This window comes from Blennius ocellaris (assembly GCF_963422515.1).
Source record: "Blennius ocellaris genome assembly, chromosome: 21".
Lineage (NCBI taxonomy): Eukaryota > Metazoa > Chordata > Actinopteri > Blenniiformes > Blenniidae > Blennius > Blennius ocellaris.
This window is the reverse complement of record NC_137670.1, coordinates 10414670-10433519: the sequence shown is the minus strand read 5'-3', so window position 1 is coordinate 10433519 and position 18850 is coordinate 10414670. Positions and strand designations below refer to the sequence as shown.

The 18850-nt window shown below is 42.6% G+C and overlaps 1 protein-coding gene across 2 annotated transcripts; it reads left to right on the top strand.

Annotated features, from left to right (window-relative positions):
- The first annotated feature begins 5342 nt into the window (after window positions 1-5342).
- On the top strand, window positions 5343-18846 carry cdc42ep1a (CDC42 effector protein (Rho GTPase binding) 1a). Of its 2 annotated transcripts, none has more exons than XM_080516689.1 (4): window positions 5343-5845; window positions 10570-10684; window positions 12970-13941; window positions 16164-18846. In XM_080516689.1, the coding sequence occupies exons 3-4, from the start codon at window positions 13470-13472 to the stop codon at window positions 16886-16888; spliced, it is 1197 nt and encodes a 398-aa protein (XP_080372815.1). In that variant the 5' UTR covers window positions 5343-5845; window positions 10570-10684; window positions 12970-13469; the 3' UTR covers window positions 16889-18846. The 2 variants fall into 2 exon arrangements, with proteins under 2 accessions (XP_080372815.1, XP_080372814.1); XM_080516688.1 differs by having other exon boundaries at window positions 10567-10684.
- The last annotated feature ends 4 nt before the right edge of the window (window positions 18847-18850 follow it).

Sequence of the window (18850 nt, the reverse complement as noted above, 5' to 3'; positions counted from 1 at the left end):
TGGCCGCTCTTGCTTCGCAACAAAAAACTTATTTCAGTGAAGACTGCCCCCAATTAGCTTTTCCATATCACCTTCATTTTAAAGTTGAAGAGATGACTGTCAGTTTCCAACCAGCAGCAGAATTGAGGCCATTGTGGTCTGCGAGCAAGTTGCTGAAATGATGCCTTTAAGTCAGACATGATGTGGCATTATCTCTGGCAACAACCTTGACCGAAGTGTCTGGATTGTAAACGCCTTGCAGTAAAATGCAGGAACCCCTAAGATAGAGCTGTTAACACGTCTCCACCAGTAAAGGCCAAGTTAGGCCGATATGCCATTTTCAGTTTAGTTTGAACACACAAACGTGGTATTTATTGTGTTAGTTGCAATATTGTTCTTGTGTTTTTAAGATGGAGATCCTCCAAGTGATCATGACCTTTCAGCTACTCTATGAGGTGGATAATTCTCTGTGGAAAGCCGCACGTCATTTCTGTCAAAGGAGTGTGATGGAGAGAGATGGAAGAGATGATGGGGTGAAGCTGCGTCGACGTCACAGTTCATCAGCCTTATATGTGACTCAAACACTGATTAGTACACTTCTGCTCAGGCCGCCGATCGAATTCTACATCCTGGTTCTTTGAATTAAAAACAAATGTTTATTCTGAGGAGCACAACATTTGGGACAAGTTACCGAAGATTTAACACAATTGAACCTCCCCTCTTCTCTTTCACAGGAAACACATGGAAACATGCTCTGAGGGGAAAAAAACAACCAGCAGACAATGCGGTGGAGAAATTCTCAGCCACAATGTAAATTACAGCGAGTGGTTAACAAGCACGTCAGATGCTGTCGCTTTGTCATCGCACACCTCCTCAGCAGGCAGCAGGACAGATCTGGTGGTTGGAGTGACACAAACAGAGATATATATCATACCTCCCTGCTACCACAGGTGACCACACCGTGTCATGTTTGTCCATAAAGTGAACGACTACTGTCCCACCATATGTTTTCAGATTGACTTGCCTTCCAACACCCCCCCCCCCCCCCCCTGTTGTTTTTCCTTTGGTTTGATATAATTACCCCTTCATCTTGCTTGGAACAGCAAAACAGTGATCTGTATCTCTATATAGGAATGGAGGCCCAGTCTAAACACAGCTTACACACACATTGTGTGTGTGTGTGTGTGTGTGTGTGTGTGTGTGTGTGTGTGTGTGTGTGTTTAAGAAGGTTAGAAAAAGAAAACGACTCCAGCGTGTGATGCTCGGGGGTTACACACAAAAATATGTGCCTTTGTGTGTCTGCGTGTGTGTGTTTTCATGGAATAAAGTATAATGTGTCCAAACGTCGGCGCACTGTGGGTCAGTGTTTGCTTATGCGACTACACATACTCAGAGTGGAGAAAAGGTCACAGAGTTTGTAGAAGAACCGATATTCAAGTTAAGAATAAAGTATAGTTAAAAAAAAAAAAAAAAACATAAGTTCGAAACTGCTTCTTTAAAAAAAAAAAAAAAGGCAATAGATTGTTTTATAAGGTGTTTGGGAAAGCAAACAGGCAACACATTCTTGACTCACACACACATTTTTAATGTGTCCTTGTCCGCTGAGAAACGTACACTTTGGGTCATTGCTCTGAAAAAGCTTTTTTTTTTTTCCCCAAACAATCCAGTGATAAGCAAGCGCCAAACTGGGAGTGCTTCTCCGCAGAGTCACTGAAGTGTGTGTTTTGCGACTCTCAGAGGGACTTAACACAAGCTGCCGGGCGGCCTGAGAACTGGCGTTCTCATGTCAGCGTTTCGTCCCGCGGGTAAACCCGAGGGGAGCGATGAAAGTTCCCGACGTGAAATAAATCACCGTTCGGCAAACAAGGAGGGAACCTGAAGGGCTTTTGCGAGGCCAAACTGTGCAGAACGTCAACGGGGGTCAAACGTATAGATGGCGAGGCGTCAAATCTCACAAATCACGACGTTTCTTGTGAGAGACGCACAAGTCGTGGGAGAGTTGTGGTGAAAAAAAAAACAACAAAAAAAGCAAAATGGTTCGACAAAGACAAATGAAGAGCAGGGGGAGAAGGTGAAAAAAGACTCAATTTGTAATCTCGCCTCCCTTTGGGGACGCTGCTCTGAACCGCATCCAGAAACTGGTCAGCTTTTTTGGAACAAATACGTAGCTGACATGCCTCAGAACAGAGGCTGTTTATCTTGGGTCCGGCCTGAAGGAGGGAGAGAAGAGGGGATGTGAGGAAAGCCTGGAGATGGACAGGGGGATTTGAGATTGTGCAAAATAAAAAAATAAAAACAATCAAAGCGGAAGATGAATGAGAAGCTTGGGAAGAAACGACAGCCTCGGCAGATCGACAACGATAACATCGCCGAGTTCAAACTCCGCCTCCCAATCAAGACAAGCCGCTGGCCCCAAACATGAAGTAAAAGCAACAATAAATAACCTCAAGTGTGAAGCCAAACAGAAATACAAGAGGAGTCGAGAACACGTGACGGTTACAAAAACTGCTGCGGTACAAATAGCTATCCATGTTAAGCCTGGGCAGTTTCCAGGCGTATTGCCTTCAAACTGAAGTGCCGACTTAATACAGATAACATATCAGCCCAGATAACAGCAGGCAGAAAGCATGAAAATAACCTCTAATACCTCCCTAGACAAACACGATTTCATGATTTCAACCCTGTGATTAGTCAATCACATTCAGGTGTTGCGGGGAAAAGCTACGGCACAAATAACCGAAGGCGTATTCGGTCTTTAAATTCACCTTTAATGAAAATACCCGACGATAACAACAGGACTGTGCTCCATTTGCCTTGAATTACAGCCCCATTAGTGGAGCACGTTTACAGTGCTGTGAGCATTTAGACTCGACAACCAAAATTCTTCTTATAACAATGCTTCTTGGCAATGAATCTTTTACCACTGGGGAGGCTTCCTGTTTCCATGCTAAATGGTGCCACATTTATAGGGAGCATGGATTTGTGGGATGAGCAGCAGCGTGGGTTGTGCCCATGAACACATTTGACAAATGTTCTCAGTGAATGTCGACTCAAAGAATATATTAATTCACCAAACAGGAGCTTTCGTATTGCGTGGATGAGCCAAACACATCTTCAACTGTGCGTCACTGGTTGGATCCCTGGGATGCAGAAGCTCAAAATAAAAGTCTACAGTGACATCAAAGTTGCCATTGTGCATTGGCAAAGAAGATTCACGAATGAAAATGTAGAATATTACCTATTCAGTCGTCCCTCAGGAAATTACAGAGAATTAGGGGCACTAAAATAAATCTATATACATCAAGTATCCAACAAATGTTGGCACAATATGATAGAAATAGAAAATAAAACTAATAATAAAATCCATAATTTATTCACAATGGAACAGAGGCCTTATAGCAGATATTGAAAATAACACATTTTACAATCTCGTCACAACTATTAGCCACGTGAGAGTGACAACAGCAGCACATCCCAAAAATGTTGAAATGAAGGCAAAATAAAAAGCCTGTAAAACTAAGGAGTGTCGTCCTTTAACCCTCCAGGGGACACTTACTGAAATAAACTTTGGGAATTTCTTTTTTGATGCAACTGAACTTGATATCGTCATGCTGGATGACCATATAAACAAATACCACGCACTCCTGTTTCAACATCCTTTATATTTTAAGTATACTACTGTAATCTGTCAATTATGTTGGAAGAAACAAATGTGTACGTTAGCAAATAAATCACCTTGTAAAAGATTAAACATCTGATTTGCTGTTTATGTTCTATTGTGAAAACAAATTTTTTTTTTTTTTTATGGAATTGGAAATTGTGACATTGTTGGGTACATTTTGATCATCATCCAAACTTTCTTGAATTTGACGCTGACCATGACTCTGCTGACAGCACTGCTGGCTCAGTGAAACCGCTCCGTGTTGACGCTGGCGTGAAAAGCCGAGCAGCTGTGCCAACACTTCATGCCAAGGGGAGCGGGTAAAGATGGCAGCGTGAGCTGACACAACCAAATACAGACATGCAGCCTCACGGGCACACAGTAATCCTCCCATGCCTTCTATTACTGTGTATACAGATTAAAAGTGTATAATAAACAGTGGCTTCACTTGAAGAACACTGAGTCCTTTCTTACCAAACACACGATAAATCTAAAGATGTGCTTCGTGTGAACTGAGCATCGGTCGTGTTACCTCACTGAGTCGCTCACTGAACGGCTAAAATGAACCTTCTGAGAAAAAATAAATTCAGGCGAGAAATGTCAGCACAGGACGGCCTGAGCCTTTGTGACACCGTGCCAAAGGTGTTTTCTGAAGCCGTGCAGGATGGCAGCCATCCACACTCTGAGTCATTGTGTTATTTCCGCTATGCCCAACCCGATGTGTGTTGTTGTGTATGTGTGCAGTACCTGGGATCAGGGGGCAGCAGGGGAGTGTTGCCACTCACTCAGAGGGGCTCTGAGGCTGTGGTGTCATCGCCTCGCAGGAGCACAGGCCGCCTCTGAGATTTAACGACAGCAGGGCCCGTCACAGGCCTTTGAGGTCGGGATGAGGATTGTGTTCCTTGTTGATAAGGCTCCGTTTCCTGTTGGACAGGTCGGCACAGGACCATTGTCATGTCCGCTTCGTGGGGCGGGCCTTTCCCCCCCCCCGAGCGCTGGATGAAGCTCTGCACAAAGCCGGCAGGGAGCAGTTAATTTAACTGCAAGTCAAAGCTGGAAGCGTCGAGGTATTTAGATAATCACTGCTTACCTTCATGTGGAGCGACAATGGAGGGAAATCAACAGTAACCTCTGGTGGGAGTCCAGTCCTGCAGACTTGAAAGTAAATTACATAGTACATAATAAACTGCCAGTAAGTATGCAAATTATAATTACTACTCCTGCGACATGTGAGAAAGCTTTTTTTTTTAATGAATTATATAAAAACACAATGTTCTTCATACCATACAAGGAAGAATAGGAGTATAAAGTATAAGTGTAGTCAAGTATAAGAAAGAGACCAATATCAAACATTTAAATGATACAGCTTTGTCAGATCTGCTTAATTAAGTAGTTTTGATTTGAAGGGACTATATTTCACTACATTTGTGAAAATCCCACTTATCATAACTCATTGTGTCTGAACCTACCAAAGAATGGCACAGTGTCACAGCCAATCAGAGACGGAGGTGGGCGGATTTATTATGCATTATCCCCATGTTGGGAAAAATAAATTCAAGGTGGATCTACTTTAGTTTCTACAACTAAGTTTCTGGATTTACATCTACAGTTATGTTAGTAATCAGAAGGTCGTTTAGCAGCGTGCATTTTCAGTTAATTCAAAGTAAAACTCCTCAATTATGTCATAGGTTGGTTAACCTGTGCTGTGTTGAAATGAGTTTCAAAAGCTTTGATTAGACTTCCTTTAAAAATAACAAGTGAGTCATCTGACTGTTTCAACAACGTGTATTCGCTCCAGTCAGCAGACAGCCAGCTGATAAAGTCTGATGATTTGCTCTTGACTGCAGTTTGCCTGAACTCATTACAGGATATAAATATAACCCCCCTCCCCCCCGATAAGATAATTCTCTATATTAGTGATGGCATCGGATGAGGGGAATCGTGTGTCAAAGTGTCATGAAAAAACTGAAGTGAAGTGAAGTGGAGCGCTGCGGGAGCCCCTGGTGTGGCTCTCCTCTCCCTCCGCCCTCCCCTTCTTCCCCCGTCCCTGCGCGCTCCTCACACCCGGCGCTGCAGCGCGTCAGTCCGCTTGTTCCAGCGGCTCTCCCGGACCTCCCCAACCTCCTCCTGCAGTCCACTGGGAACAGAATTAACTGGATTCAACCGAACCGGTTTTTTTTTTTCTTCTCGTTTCAGTTTCCTGTGGTAAGTTTATAACGTTTTCGTTTGTTTTTTGTTGTCTGGAATATTCCCAATCTGATCAGTGTAAGTGGATGATGGAAGATTTATTAGACTTCGTATATTATTGCCTGAGTGCGTGTTTGTTTTTTGTTTGTTTTTTGCAAAACCTCACCTTAATGCTTTGATTTTATACTTGCAACGTGATTCATGAGCAGTCAATCCATTCATAACAATCATGAGCACATTACCAAGTGCTCTCATGTCAGTGATTGTATTTTTCTCTGTGACATTTGGACTCATCAATATTTTCTCTCATGACTGTTTCTTTTAAGACAAACGTGAATAACAACCTATCAATTACTTGATGACATCATTGCCGTGGCATGATTGGATTAATTATCAGCACCTATTGTTTATAGGTTAACTAGAGGCTGGCAGATCACGGTTTTGGAGCTACATGCCACTAGTCCATCTGTCTGAAAATTTGTGATTAAATAAAACTTAAAAATAAAAAAAAGTTTTCGCTATTGCTCTTATTTCAAACATTGGGGTGATAACTTGGACTTTTAAATATATAATGGCTCAATGGTTTGTCAAATAAAATGTGCTTCAAATTGTAGCATATCATTAAACAACTGAAGGTAAAGGTGGTGGAAGTGTTCAAATGGCTAAAAGGAGTTAAAAAGCAAAAACTGAAAAATGCAGAAAGATGTAATGAGTAAGATTTCTAAAGTGGTGAATGGTTAAAAAGACTAGAAAATTGGGGTGGGGACAGTTAAACAGATGAAGTGTCTCTAAATGACTACAAATGGTCAAAATAGCTCAAATGGCCAAACCAGCTAAAAGTGTAATCAAATGTTTACTGTTCTAATTTGTACTTTGGAAACTTTGTAATTGAAAGTTGACATACAATGTTCAACACATACAACATAATGAGCTGCTGTCCTCATTTTAACAGATAAACATTCTTTGCGGCTCCAGACACAAATTTTATTCGAAGGAAAGTGTCTCTTTTGGTCATGAAGGTTGGAGACCTCTGGCTCAACCCATCACTAAGTCATATGACTGGAAGAGTCTGGCTCAGTGTAAACACAGTGAAGTTAGCTTCAGATAAGGCATTATCATTAAGACTGGTGAAAATATTGTCTCAGTAGTTATCGCACATGGTGGTAATGGCCACACAATTTATTATTATGTCTGACATCCAATCTGGTCTGCAACATATTTATATCCAGCAGCAGCAACAGTATATCATTATCTCACCACTGCAGCCTTGGTCAAAATGAGTCCTGGCACTGCTTTGATTTCTGTCACTCTGCCTTGTAATTACAAGAGTTATGCAACATGACCTATCAATTTCCGTGCATGTCAGTGACGTAACTGAGATGTCCACAGATTCACTGGAAGCCGTCACGGTGAAGTAGAAGCCGCGGGGGGCTTTGGAGTGTTTTAATTACAGGGACAAACAGTGCAACGCATGACATTGGACTCACTACATGTTGGGGTCAGCCGACCTCTGACCTCACGACCCCGCCAGCAGGCCTCGAGGGAGGTCGCCATGTGAAATAGCACAAACACAAACACATGCAGTGATAAAAGAGGCCGCCTGTAGCCTGCCAGTAAACAAACATGCCCACTGGTGATCAATAAAAAGGGAGCCTGCTTCAGTGTCGACAGCAAAAAAAAAAAAGAGAGAGAGAGAAAAAAATCCATTAAACAACACACAGTGTTAGATTTCGTCTTCTGTGCAGAAGATCAGTATAGTCTGTGATTTTGGCGTCTCTGTAATTCCCCCAGTTAACGTCCACTGGCATACAATATATCTTAATTGAGTTTGATTGTGGTCTGATGTGTGCAGCAGCAGATGGCTCACACATGCATCTAATATGTTTCCTGTTCGCTGCCCCCCCCCATGATTCACTAATGATACGGTACTAGTCCAGGCACTTGATTAGGTAAACGAGCACAGGCATTCCCTGTGGGGTGTTTTTTTTTTTTTTGTCTAACACATCCATCTTTTTTTCGTTTTTTTTTTAACACGAGTCCTACATTCTTGTGAGCTGGAATCTATGTGGCCTCTAGGTGTCATTGACGCAGCCAAACAGGGAAGGGTCGGTTGAAGAGGTGTGAACTCTGAATCTGGTCACTGTATTTATTTTCACACCACCAGGATCCTCAGCTACAACTTGCCTTATTTCTTCTTTTTTTTGGGGGGGGGGGGGGGGGGGGCATACAAGATGACACTGGGAATGCTGCACCATCTATAACTCTATAACTCTATACTGTCAACCTTTTACATGACCCTATTGGAGATACTTTGCATTTCATTGGTCCAATTCTACATGTTACTTATTAAAGTCACAGAAGTAACAAACTAGAATCAGTGTGTTTCATTTATTTAGAATAGATTGTGTGGGTCAGACATTAGTTAGTTTATGATTTATTAACTTTAATTCACTACAACTGTACGATGTGATGAGTTATTTATAACAAAGGCTGCTAACAGGCCCACAACCTGCTGCATGTCACTTTTGTTATGGGGACTGTAATGAAGCAAGAAGTGATTTCAAAAGCGAGAAAGAAGTATTACAAAAGTATTTATATTATATGTGAAACGGTGAAAGATTATATTAAGATAAATCTAAAAACTGTTAAAATTATGTGCAAAATCGAACCGAGCATCAATGTTGATGCCTCAATTACTTTCAACAACACGTTAATATAGTCACACAGTCAGTCCTTGTTCAGGTTTAACGATACGTTGTCCCTTTGGATTTAATGACTTGATGATATTATAAATCGATAAATGTTTTTTTTTTTCCACAACGAACTTGAGCGTTGGTCTCTGTGCTGCATGTCATGGCCTGTGGGAGACATACTTCTCCTGACACACACTTGCTCATAAGGCCTTATTTACACGATAACGTTTCAATTTAAAGCGCGTCGTTTTTGCATTTTAGTTTCAGAAAAGTCTTTACAGCGATGTTTTGAAGCTATTCCAATAAACTGAACTGTAATTAATCTCAAAGCCTCACTGTTGTAACAGCAGTAATCAAGAAGGTGATACATGTTAGGATTATATATATATATATATATATATGTTTTATAGTTTCTTACTGGATGATCCATATCTTCACTATGAGGAGATGAAGTGTGTGCTGGTGACTTGGAACCAGCCGACCTTCTGTGTCGCCAGGTCAACTTTTTCTAAAAACTCCCTCACAAATAATGTATCATATTAATAGCTGTGGATCATAGAGCACAATTTTTCAAATGTAAGTGCCTGAAAATGAAATAAACTGCGTTCAAGTACCGACAAGGAAGGCAAATTATCAGTGCCAGTTCCAGCAAACACAGGAAGCACGGCGGCTTGGAGAGTATGGATATTTATTGAAGCATGAAAATGTTTTCTTGGCAGAGGAGGAAGTGTAGCAGTGTTTTGCTTGGAAACGGACTGAGCATAGAGGGTGAAAATAGGAGCATAATTGAAAGTCAAAGGGTGAACCAGAAAAATGCGGCCTTATCTTGTATGTTTGTTCACCTGGCTCACGGGGTTAGCGGTTCGAGGACATGGGAGCAGAGCGGGAGAAGGAAGGGAGGGGAAGATTGAACACAAAAGTCCGCTGTTGATTTTCCTTGTGACGAACGGTAGCGGTGTGAACGTTTAGGAGAGATGGTGTGTTTGCATGAGGCCCATCAGCTGTTTGAATCGAGACTTCAGAAGGCAGTGGGGACACTTGAAGAACGAGCGGAAAAATCAAAGAACAAGACTGAGGAAAGGAACAAAGATTGATTGTCAAGTGCTAAAAAAAAAAAAAAAACTGGGAACAAATGGAGCTGATGAAAAGAGGCATTATGGGGAAAGAATGACTCTGAAATGAGAAAAGCGAAGCGGGCGGAGAAACAAGAGACTCGGACCCAAACATGGTTTCAATCAGGGATCGAGGTTTAAGAGAAGGATGTTTGATGGTTGTAATGGAGAGAACGACTCCACCAACCGATGCTCTGCTCAGGAATGTGTTCGAACACACACACACACACACACACACACACACACACACACACACACACACACACACACACACACACACACACACACACACACACACGCACACGCACACACACGGCTCCTATTAGACCATGGTTACTCTGGTTTGTATCCAGCAAAGCCACCTCAACGAAATACTGTACATAGTGACATGGAAACATTATATTGAGTCTGGGATGTATGAATGCAGTGAAATCCTCTGAACAGTGGCTTGGCAAAGACTGGGACTTAAGACTGAATCTAAAACATGAACAAAGCATGTTGAAGTTTCACTGCAATAATACTTGATTTATTCAAATTCTTCAAAACTGAAAGCAACCTTTGACCTTAACCAGCATCTCGGTTGAATCACATGCAGTATAGGAGGTTGAAAAGCTTCAGAAGATAAGAGTTTTTAACAATAGGCAGTTATGTTCCATAATTTTTGATTTGGGGTTTTCACAGGCAACTGTTTCTCAAACGTTGTTTTTGAGTTACAGTAGTTGTTGGTAAGATCCAAAGAAGGTCCCACATGCCTGCTGTTGGTAGAAAACCTGATGCCATATGAATTTTTGGGTCACAAATGTAAACTTTCAAGTTTTCAACATGTCTTCTCATATAACCTCCTCTCTTCTGTTCACACTCATTTAATGTTTCCTCCATTTTCTTCCTTTTATGAAAATGAAATTGAAATGTTTCTGTTTCATTTCCTCTCCAGCAGAAATCAGACCTGGTGGATCCTCCTCAGACCAGGACGGCAGCAGCCAGGTCTACCCTGGAAAGAGGCTTCCTGCTGGGGATGATGGAGGAGATGAAGGATTAGGGGATAATCCAGGGTATGTCCAGGTTCCTTCTGTCAAAACCTCTCTCTCCTGATCTCTGAGAGATAGAAAGGCGGGTGGGCTGCTCCCAGTTTAAGAGCATTATGGATTCAACATATTTTGCATCCTTGCAGTGATTTTGAAGGTAATTAATCCAATATCAGGGATGCTGGCTTTTGAAAACTCCGAAAACAGAGCAAGGGAAAAGACGTCGATCCACCGGGAAGGAAGGAGAATGGAAAAGGATGTTGGGATAAAACTGAGCCTTGGCCAGAGGTTTTCACACACATAAGAAAAGTCAGAGGGAAGGACCCCCTCTGAGCTGTGGTCAGAGGCCTTTTAACAGAATTACTGGCAAAAGACAGGAGCTTTCCGTAAGCACAATCATAGTAATTAATGTGCTCATCTTTATTGCTGTAAAGCTGCATGCTAGTTGAAGATTGTTGTTTTGGGGATTTTTTTTTCTCACTTTGAAACCGCAAGACTTTTTCTCTTCATTGGAAACAGCATAGTATGTGCTATTGGGTCGGTGACCACAGTCACTGGGGAGGTGTTCTGTGCTTCATGGGAGCCTACATAAAGCCCCTGCAGGCCCACGCCATCTCACTGAACATCACACCTCGGTAACACGGGGTTCCCGCCATCCCCAGGCGAGCCTCGCGTTCGGCTGCGCTCGGCGTTGGTATGTGGCATGTTTCCTCTCTCCCGCCACTCCCAGATGCCCCTCTTAAAACAGCAGCCAGGGAAGTGGAGCGTAAGGGCCTGGGAGTGTGGTCAGCAGCAAATTAGAAGGGCTGCCTTGGACCTGACGCAACCCCCCCCCCCGGCGGCTCATGAACCATAGCAGGTCATTAATGAAGCCAGACGGGACCGTGCATATGTGGGAGGCCCGCCGACATCCAGCTGCTGCGGAGTTTTAAAGAAAACCAGAGGTCCACGTCAAGGCTGCTTTATACTATCAAAATATTTTAGAAATGGACGTCAATTAACTCTGCTGGCAACGAGCAACGTGTGATAGAGGGCGGATTTTTCGTCTGCTTTCATCGCTGCCTGACTTATGGATGTATGGAGTTTCACATGTGAGAAAAGTAGAAAAAAAAAATTGCTGAATCAATACTGATATTACTGAAATCACTGTGAAAACACATAAATCTCCTCATGGGTTTTTGGATCTTTGTGAAAACATAGACATTTTCATCACGTACACTCATGTATGTACTCATGCCCCAGTGGTGTTATTATGACACTTTTTTACTAGTCCGGTCCACTCAAGATGGAATTGGGACGTATGTGGCCCCTGAACTAAAATGTATTTCACGCCCCTGATCGACAGTAAAGAAAGGACAGAATTTTATGGGAGGTTATATGTTGAAATAGAAATGCAATACATATATATATACATTTTTTGGAGTATTTTAAGTTAAAATAATCCCATCAATATAAAAACGACAGATCAACAGCTATTTTTATATTAATATTTTGTTTGTCTGGAGTCAATTAAAACCTTAAATCACAATCTTCAAACAATATGCGAGTTAGATGTTTCTGAAGGATGAGGTTACCTTCTTGTGTATCTATATATTCTAATACCTTCAAATACGTTATGCGGATTCATTGTCGTGGTGAGCGGTCTTATCTTCAAAGAAATGGCAGGATGACAGTTCGATGGTTATAACAGATAACAGCTCAATACTTAGCTGACTCATGTGTCTGTCTTCTAATACTTTGGTAATGTGCTTGGATTTTCAGCCACTTTGTCCTCTATATCACAGTGGTTTGGCAGTTCAGCCAAATAGCAACAGTAATTTCCTTATCGGGAAATGTTTATTATCTCTTCCTATCTTGCTGAGAATATTTTGCTTGTTTGTAAACTAAGCAGAGCCTGTTGAATGAGGCCTGGCACTCCGCTTTGACGGCACGATAAGCATGTGCGCCGAATCGCAGTATGAACTTTGTGCAACCCGCAGAGAGTGAAGACAAAGGAGAAGGCAGGACTCCCCCGAAAGTCCACATGTTTCATGGATAAGGGGCAGACTTGGGTTGTGTTGCACAGAGAAGGGACTGTGGTCTAAATTTAGATGGTTCCAGACCAGCGGTCAGTCGGAACGCGGAATCCTAAAAAAAAAAAAAAAACCTGTGGAAGGACAGACCTTTTCAGGGGAAAGATGTTCCTTTACTGAACCGACTGGAGGGAAGCACACTGGCCTCTCACCGATTCTCAGCTTCCACGGTTTGAAACTAAAAGCTGACATTTTAAAGATGTTTGTTTCCCCCCTCCCCTCTTGTTTTACTCTCGATAGATGGTTCCATGGTGCGACCGCAGAACCGTTTGCAGCTGGACTCGGACCTATTTCTGAGCTGATGTTGACGAAGCCAAAGCCCGAAGCGAGCCAAGCAATCTGACCACACTCCCAACTGGATCGGCCGCCGTCAGGAACTCAACGGCGTCCTGTTCTCCTCGATTTATGCCTGTTTAATTTAGCCGACGATGCACGGTCACAAGCTCCAGAGACTGGGGAAGAATCGGGCTTGTACGTGATAAACATAGATCCTATCCCAGCGAACTATTTGGTGTTCAACATTTCAGCCTCGGAAATTGCACAGTTTCGTGATCTTGGAATAACCGTTCAGGCCCTTTTTTTTTTTTTTTTAGTTCTGCACTTTGGACCGCAGCTGTCAGCGATTTTGGCCCAAACTGAAGAGTAGAGAATTAAAACCTTGTTGTTTTGGTTGGATATAAAAGACGTTCTAGGGAGAGTTTCAAGTTGAGAAATCTTGAAGCCATTCATCTTTTGAGATCATGAATTTTCAGGAAAAGCTGTCGGGCCTCAAAGGCCTGGTCTCTCACTCCCACAGCAAGCGCCGTTTCAAGGGCGACCTCTCGGTGGACATGATCAGCCCTCCTCTGGGCGACTTCCGCCACACCATGCACGTGGGCCGCGGCGGCGACGTGTTCGGCGACACTTCCTTTCTCAGCAATCACGGCGGGACGGGCAACGGCAACAATGGCGAAACGGATTCGGTTTCCTCGCCCGACAACAAAATTGGAGCGTTCTTCTCTCGGACCCTCCGTCAGATCCGGAGGGGGTCAGACAACCGGCCCAGGGAGGAATGCAAGGATCTATCGCCGCCGCCGCCACCCATTTCTCCCATCATCAAAAATGCCATCTCCCTCCCCAGACTGGATGTGGATATGCCAAACGGGAGTCCCACCACCAAAGTGCTTTTCCCCAGCTCACACAGTACACCAGAGGATAAGAAAAGCTCATATGGTGAGATGATGCTTGTTTATCTCCAATGTCAATTGTTCAATGTAACAGTTACTAACCTGTTGCTACAAACCCACAGAAAGCGATTTCCCAATCCTGCGGGTCTCCTGAGGTTTGTGTTGTGAAGCTAAGGTTTGGTTTTAGTGTTTGGGTCAATTTATTGTTGCCATGGGCATCATTTACCTCTGAAGCTATTTAGAGAAGGAAAAATGCAGGAACTAGTTGGTCTGAAACATTATTTCAAAGAAATGCTGACGCAAGTCAGTGGTGCCGAGTTCTTCATATCAGTGCAAAGTGTCAGTATCGGTCTTGTGCTCACTACAGATTGTCCGTGCCCTCAGGAGCCCACAATCTCAGTGCATGTTGAAGTCTGTTAGCAAGCAGCCGGTGCCTGAGCTTGTCCTATTTAGTTTGAATGTTTCTAGAGATTTTCCTATTGTTACACAAAATTACACAGCTTATGTCTGGTTTACTGAAGCTTCTGTGGGGATTTCTTAGCTTTTAATAATTGAATGGAGCTTTGGTTTCTGTTAATCGTCGCTGAAGACATCCGTAATATTGTCACCGGAACTTTCCGATTGCGTGTGATTTATAATTGACGTGTTATCCAAGGATTGAATGAAACACAGCACCAAATGTCCCTTAAATCTAAAGGGCGGATGTCTTTCCTCAATTTGACCACAAGCGTTGCCAAAGAAAGTTGCTCAACGCAGGTAAAGTTCAAATGAGTTGACCGTTGCTCATTGGAAACTACAGGGAACTGACAACTATTTTTAGAGGCTCATTGAAGCTCATTCACGGGGTCTACTCTGTAATCTGGAGACAGATTCTTCCCAGATGTGTTTTATGAATCACCCTGGCTCATAACCAGCAGCGTTCATTCTGATAACACAGAGATCCAGACGGAGCTGGCAACCGGCTGTCTGGGAGGCTGTTTGAATCACCCATGTTGACATGATACTCATGGACTACGGAGTCACTGACCTTCCTGTGTGGGCGTGTGTGTGTGTGTGTGTGCGTGCGTGCCTGCATAACAACTCTTGTGGCGTCTGACGTTGATGATCTCGTGGGAATATTCTAATGTTTTGCAGGATGATAATGACACAAAACTTTTTTTTTTTTTTTTAATAATTTTTAAGCTTGAGCTCTGACTATTAGAATATGGTTCCAATTGACTCAGGCCCTGTTTACGCGACAAAGATTTCAAGTAAAAATGCAAAACTTTTCATTTTGTTTTGGGTGTCTGTTTACAGTTTGGAGCAACTGAAAACACAACTTTTTCAAAATGGCTTCCAAGGTTGAAGTTTTTGAAAAAAATGCATGTTTATCTAGACATTGTATTATCAATTATGTTATTTTTCAATGTAAACAATTCAGTAAGTCATTTTGTTCTGCAGGATTGATGCACACACAGTACTTTTCTCCAACCACATCCTTAATGTTCTGTTTTCCCTGATGAATTCTTCCTCGTTCTCTCTTTAAACTGTGTTAATAAGTGTCCTCGGATGCCGTTTTCTTTGGTTAAAATGAAAATTGGCCTGCAGACTCATTGCCCTACAGAGTTGGTATTGAGTAGTATTGTGGTCATTCAACTATTTGGGTCATCCAGGCAGCAGTGTGTGACTGGCTAAGTGATCTGATGGTGATTGGGCAGATGATTCACTGTTGGCACAGCAGGAAAAATCAGCACATTGGAAGCTTTTTTGTTTTCTTTCGCATGAACACAATGGGTTGCTGTTGCCCCCTGTTGGAACACCCCCGTCAGGTCATGTGAATAGAGAGAAAGTTAAAACAATCAGAATTATATTTATTTGTTAAAGGGATATTGAAATCATTGTATGAATAAAGTTTTAAGAGAAAAAGAGCCAAAACTTTACCCACTGATTATGTGAAAAACTTACTTATTAACTTGATGGATGGTCATGTAATAATTGTCTGTTTATTCTGTAGTGAAAGAGTAATCATGTGAAGGTGGGGTTTTACAGGGAAATGTGCCCTACGCTATTTCCTGGAATTGTGTTGTGACTTCACTACAGTGAGCACACTCCCCACAAACCCACATTGTCAACATTTGATGGCTTTGTTAGGTTTACGTATGCACACCTAGTATTGTCTCTCTGAGTCTCATGTGGTTTGGAAAACCGATCTTTTGATTAAAAATTGTGAGAAACCTGTTGATACCTTCCCTGAGACTCCCTGTATTAATAATGGCATCTGTTTCTCAGGTCTGGAGTCGGGTTTTGTCACTTTGCCTCGTCTGTCCCGCTCGGAGCGTCAGCAGCCATCCATCTCCCTCCCCTCTCCCTGCTCTGTGAACATCCACCGCGGTTCCCTGACCGACCCGGCCGACGCCATCTTGTCCACCCGCAGCTCCACCGCTGTAACCTCGGACCCCAAGCACACTGCCTACTCTGACTCCCTGCCGTCCCTCACCTCCCTGGACACCTTCACCTTTGACCTGGGCCCGTCCCTCATGAGCGAGGTGTTCGGCCTACTCGACGGACACTCGTCAGAGGAGCAAGCCCACACCTGGGAGGGCGAAGAGGTGGGGTCAGCTTGCGGGATGACTAACGACGGATCAGAGTTGGACTCGGCTACTATCTCATATGTGGATTCCTTGCTGAGGGAGGACTGTGGGAGCAGGAAGAGTCCACACACAGCTGAGTGGGAGGAGGAGGACCGGAACGCCACGGGGGTGAATGGGTTTGGTCTTTCTGGTAAAGTACCAGACGTGGTGATGGGGTCCCCTGAACGAGCGACAGCGGGGATGAGGATGGAGAGCGAGCGGTTCCAGAGTGCGACAGATGTGCTTGCGCGCCACTATGGCGGCAGCTTCTTAAAGGGACAGGGCCGATCGGAGGCCAGCGATTCAGAGGTGATGATCATGAGCCAGCCCAACCAGAAAATGTCCTACACTTACACGGACGACGAAGACGAAATCAAAGTCTGAGCAAATCAAAGAGGTGGCTACATTTTTTATGTTTTTTTTTTTATTTTTTATCCCACATATGATCCCTTTGCAATTCCATAGACATTAATCATCTAACGGTTGACAAGGGTTGTTTGGCTGATGGATTGAACTTCACAACATGAAGCCTTTTACTTGGATTCGTCGTCTCTTTGTCGCTCTGCTCACAGGAGGTGAAGTTGTGACGTAAACCTGCTGCTGAATGTATGTAAAAGGAGTGAAAGACTGTGTTTGTGTTTCATGTTCTGCACCTAAAAGACAACTGTTCACGGAAAGTGAGGAAGCGTCAGAGGATGTAGCTAAGACCTTAAAGGAAACGCCAGTTACATACATTTGAAGTCACTTTATGCTTACATAGTCTCCTTAATATTCCCTGAGTAAAGCAGCACCACTGATGAGAACAGAGAAAAAGTGACTGTTAAAAATAGATTTAATTGTTTTTTTCCAATTCTTTGGCATCACTACAATCTCTTGTCAGCTTTTCACTCAGGAATTCGCTAAACAACGGCAAGAATAACGGTGGAGGTTTGCAGAACAAGAATCAGGAATCTCACAATTTGTGAAGTAACAGCCTCTTAACATCTCACCTAAAACACACCACACGGATAAAGGGATTATTACAACTACTACAGGTATTTGCTCGGTGCACCTAAACCCCGAACCATATAAATGTTCATTTTATGCTGAAGTCCTTTTATGTTGATACTCTGTGCACCTTTTTGATTATGAAGTTCAACCTTTGTATTGCCTTTTGTTGAAGAATTGCCATTAATATGTTCTTTTATACAACTGTACATTATGAAGTGACCTCCTATGAATAAGTACTTCCAGTATGAGCACCTGCAGTCCTTTATGCAAATTCACATCCATATGCTGCAGTCAGTACCAATGATATACTTATGATGATGTAAAATGACAATAAAAGATATTTTTAATTAGGTGTGCCTTATTTTAGGCTGGTCCCTTTAATTCCACTAATATAGGTGAAAGAAGGATTTTAAACTGACCACAGCAGGATATTTGCACAAAAGAAGTATTTTTTTTCAGTTGATGTTGTTTTGTTTGTCAACAGGATTTCAGAAGCTGCCAGCTTCATTTTTATTTAGCTGGATAGAATATCATCCATTTATCTTCTATCCCAGTGTGTCCAACATGAGAAGGCAGGGTATAATCCGAAATGTTCCTGCTGTGAAGCCAGAATGCTAAATCACAATACGACCATGAGGCCAGTTCTTCAGAGACGGTGCAACTCAGCCGTGAACTTTCTTTCACCTTTGTTGACAGTCAGAATAGTGAATTTGGTCGATTCAACCATCGACACATTCATCCACTGCTTTATCTAGTCCAGGGTAGCAGGGCATGGGAGTCAATCCCTGGTAACTCTGGGTGAATCCAGGGGGGGTCAACAGTCCATCACAGGGCAAACACAAGCAGAAAGACAAACACACCTACAGGCACTTTAGGAATTAATTCAGAAGCTTTTACCCTTTTGGAGAGGATGCACTGAGTCACTAACATTACACCCTAAAGTCTAATAGGCTTGAGCAAGCTTATTTATACATACTGTATGTATGTTCATCTACCTATAAAGCAGAAAGGCTTTTAAAATGATCAGGAAGAGAAATGGTCATTTGTACCTCTCCGGGGTTTTCACTACATAAATTCATTTATTTTTGGTCTATTGTTTGTTTTGGTTTTTTTTTAGATCATATAAATACTGACAATATCAGAAATAAGAATAAATAAAAGATATTGATTACAGAGTATAATGTGAACCTTTATCCCCAAAAAAAGTGAAATAAGCTTTAAATTTCAAGAGATTTCACTTCAAATTATGACCAATGCAAAAGCATCCGAGGTTGATTTTCCTTTTCTAAAAAGTACCAAAGTGTTTCAGCACATGTTGCATTTCCATATTTACAGATGGGGTTTTTTTTTTTTTTT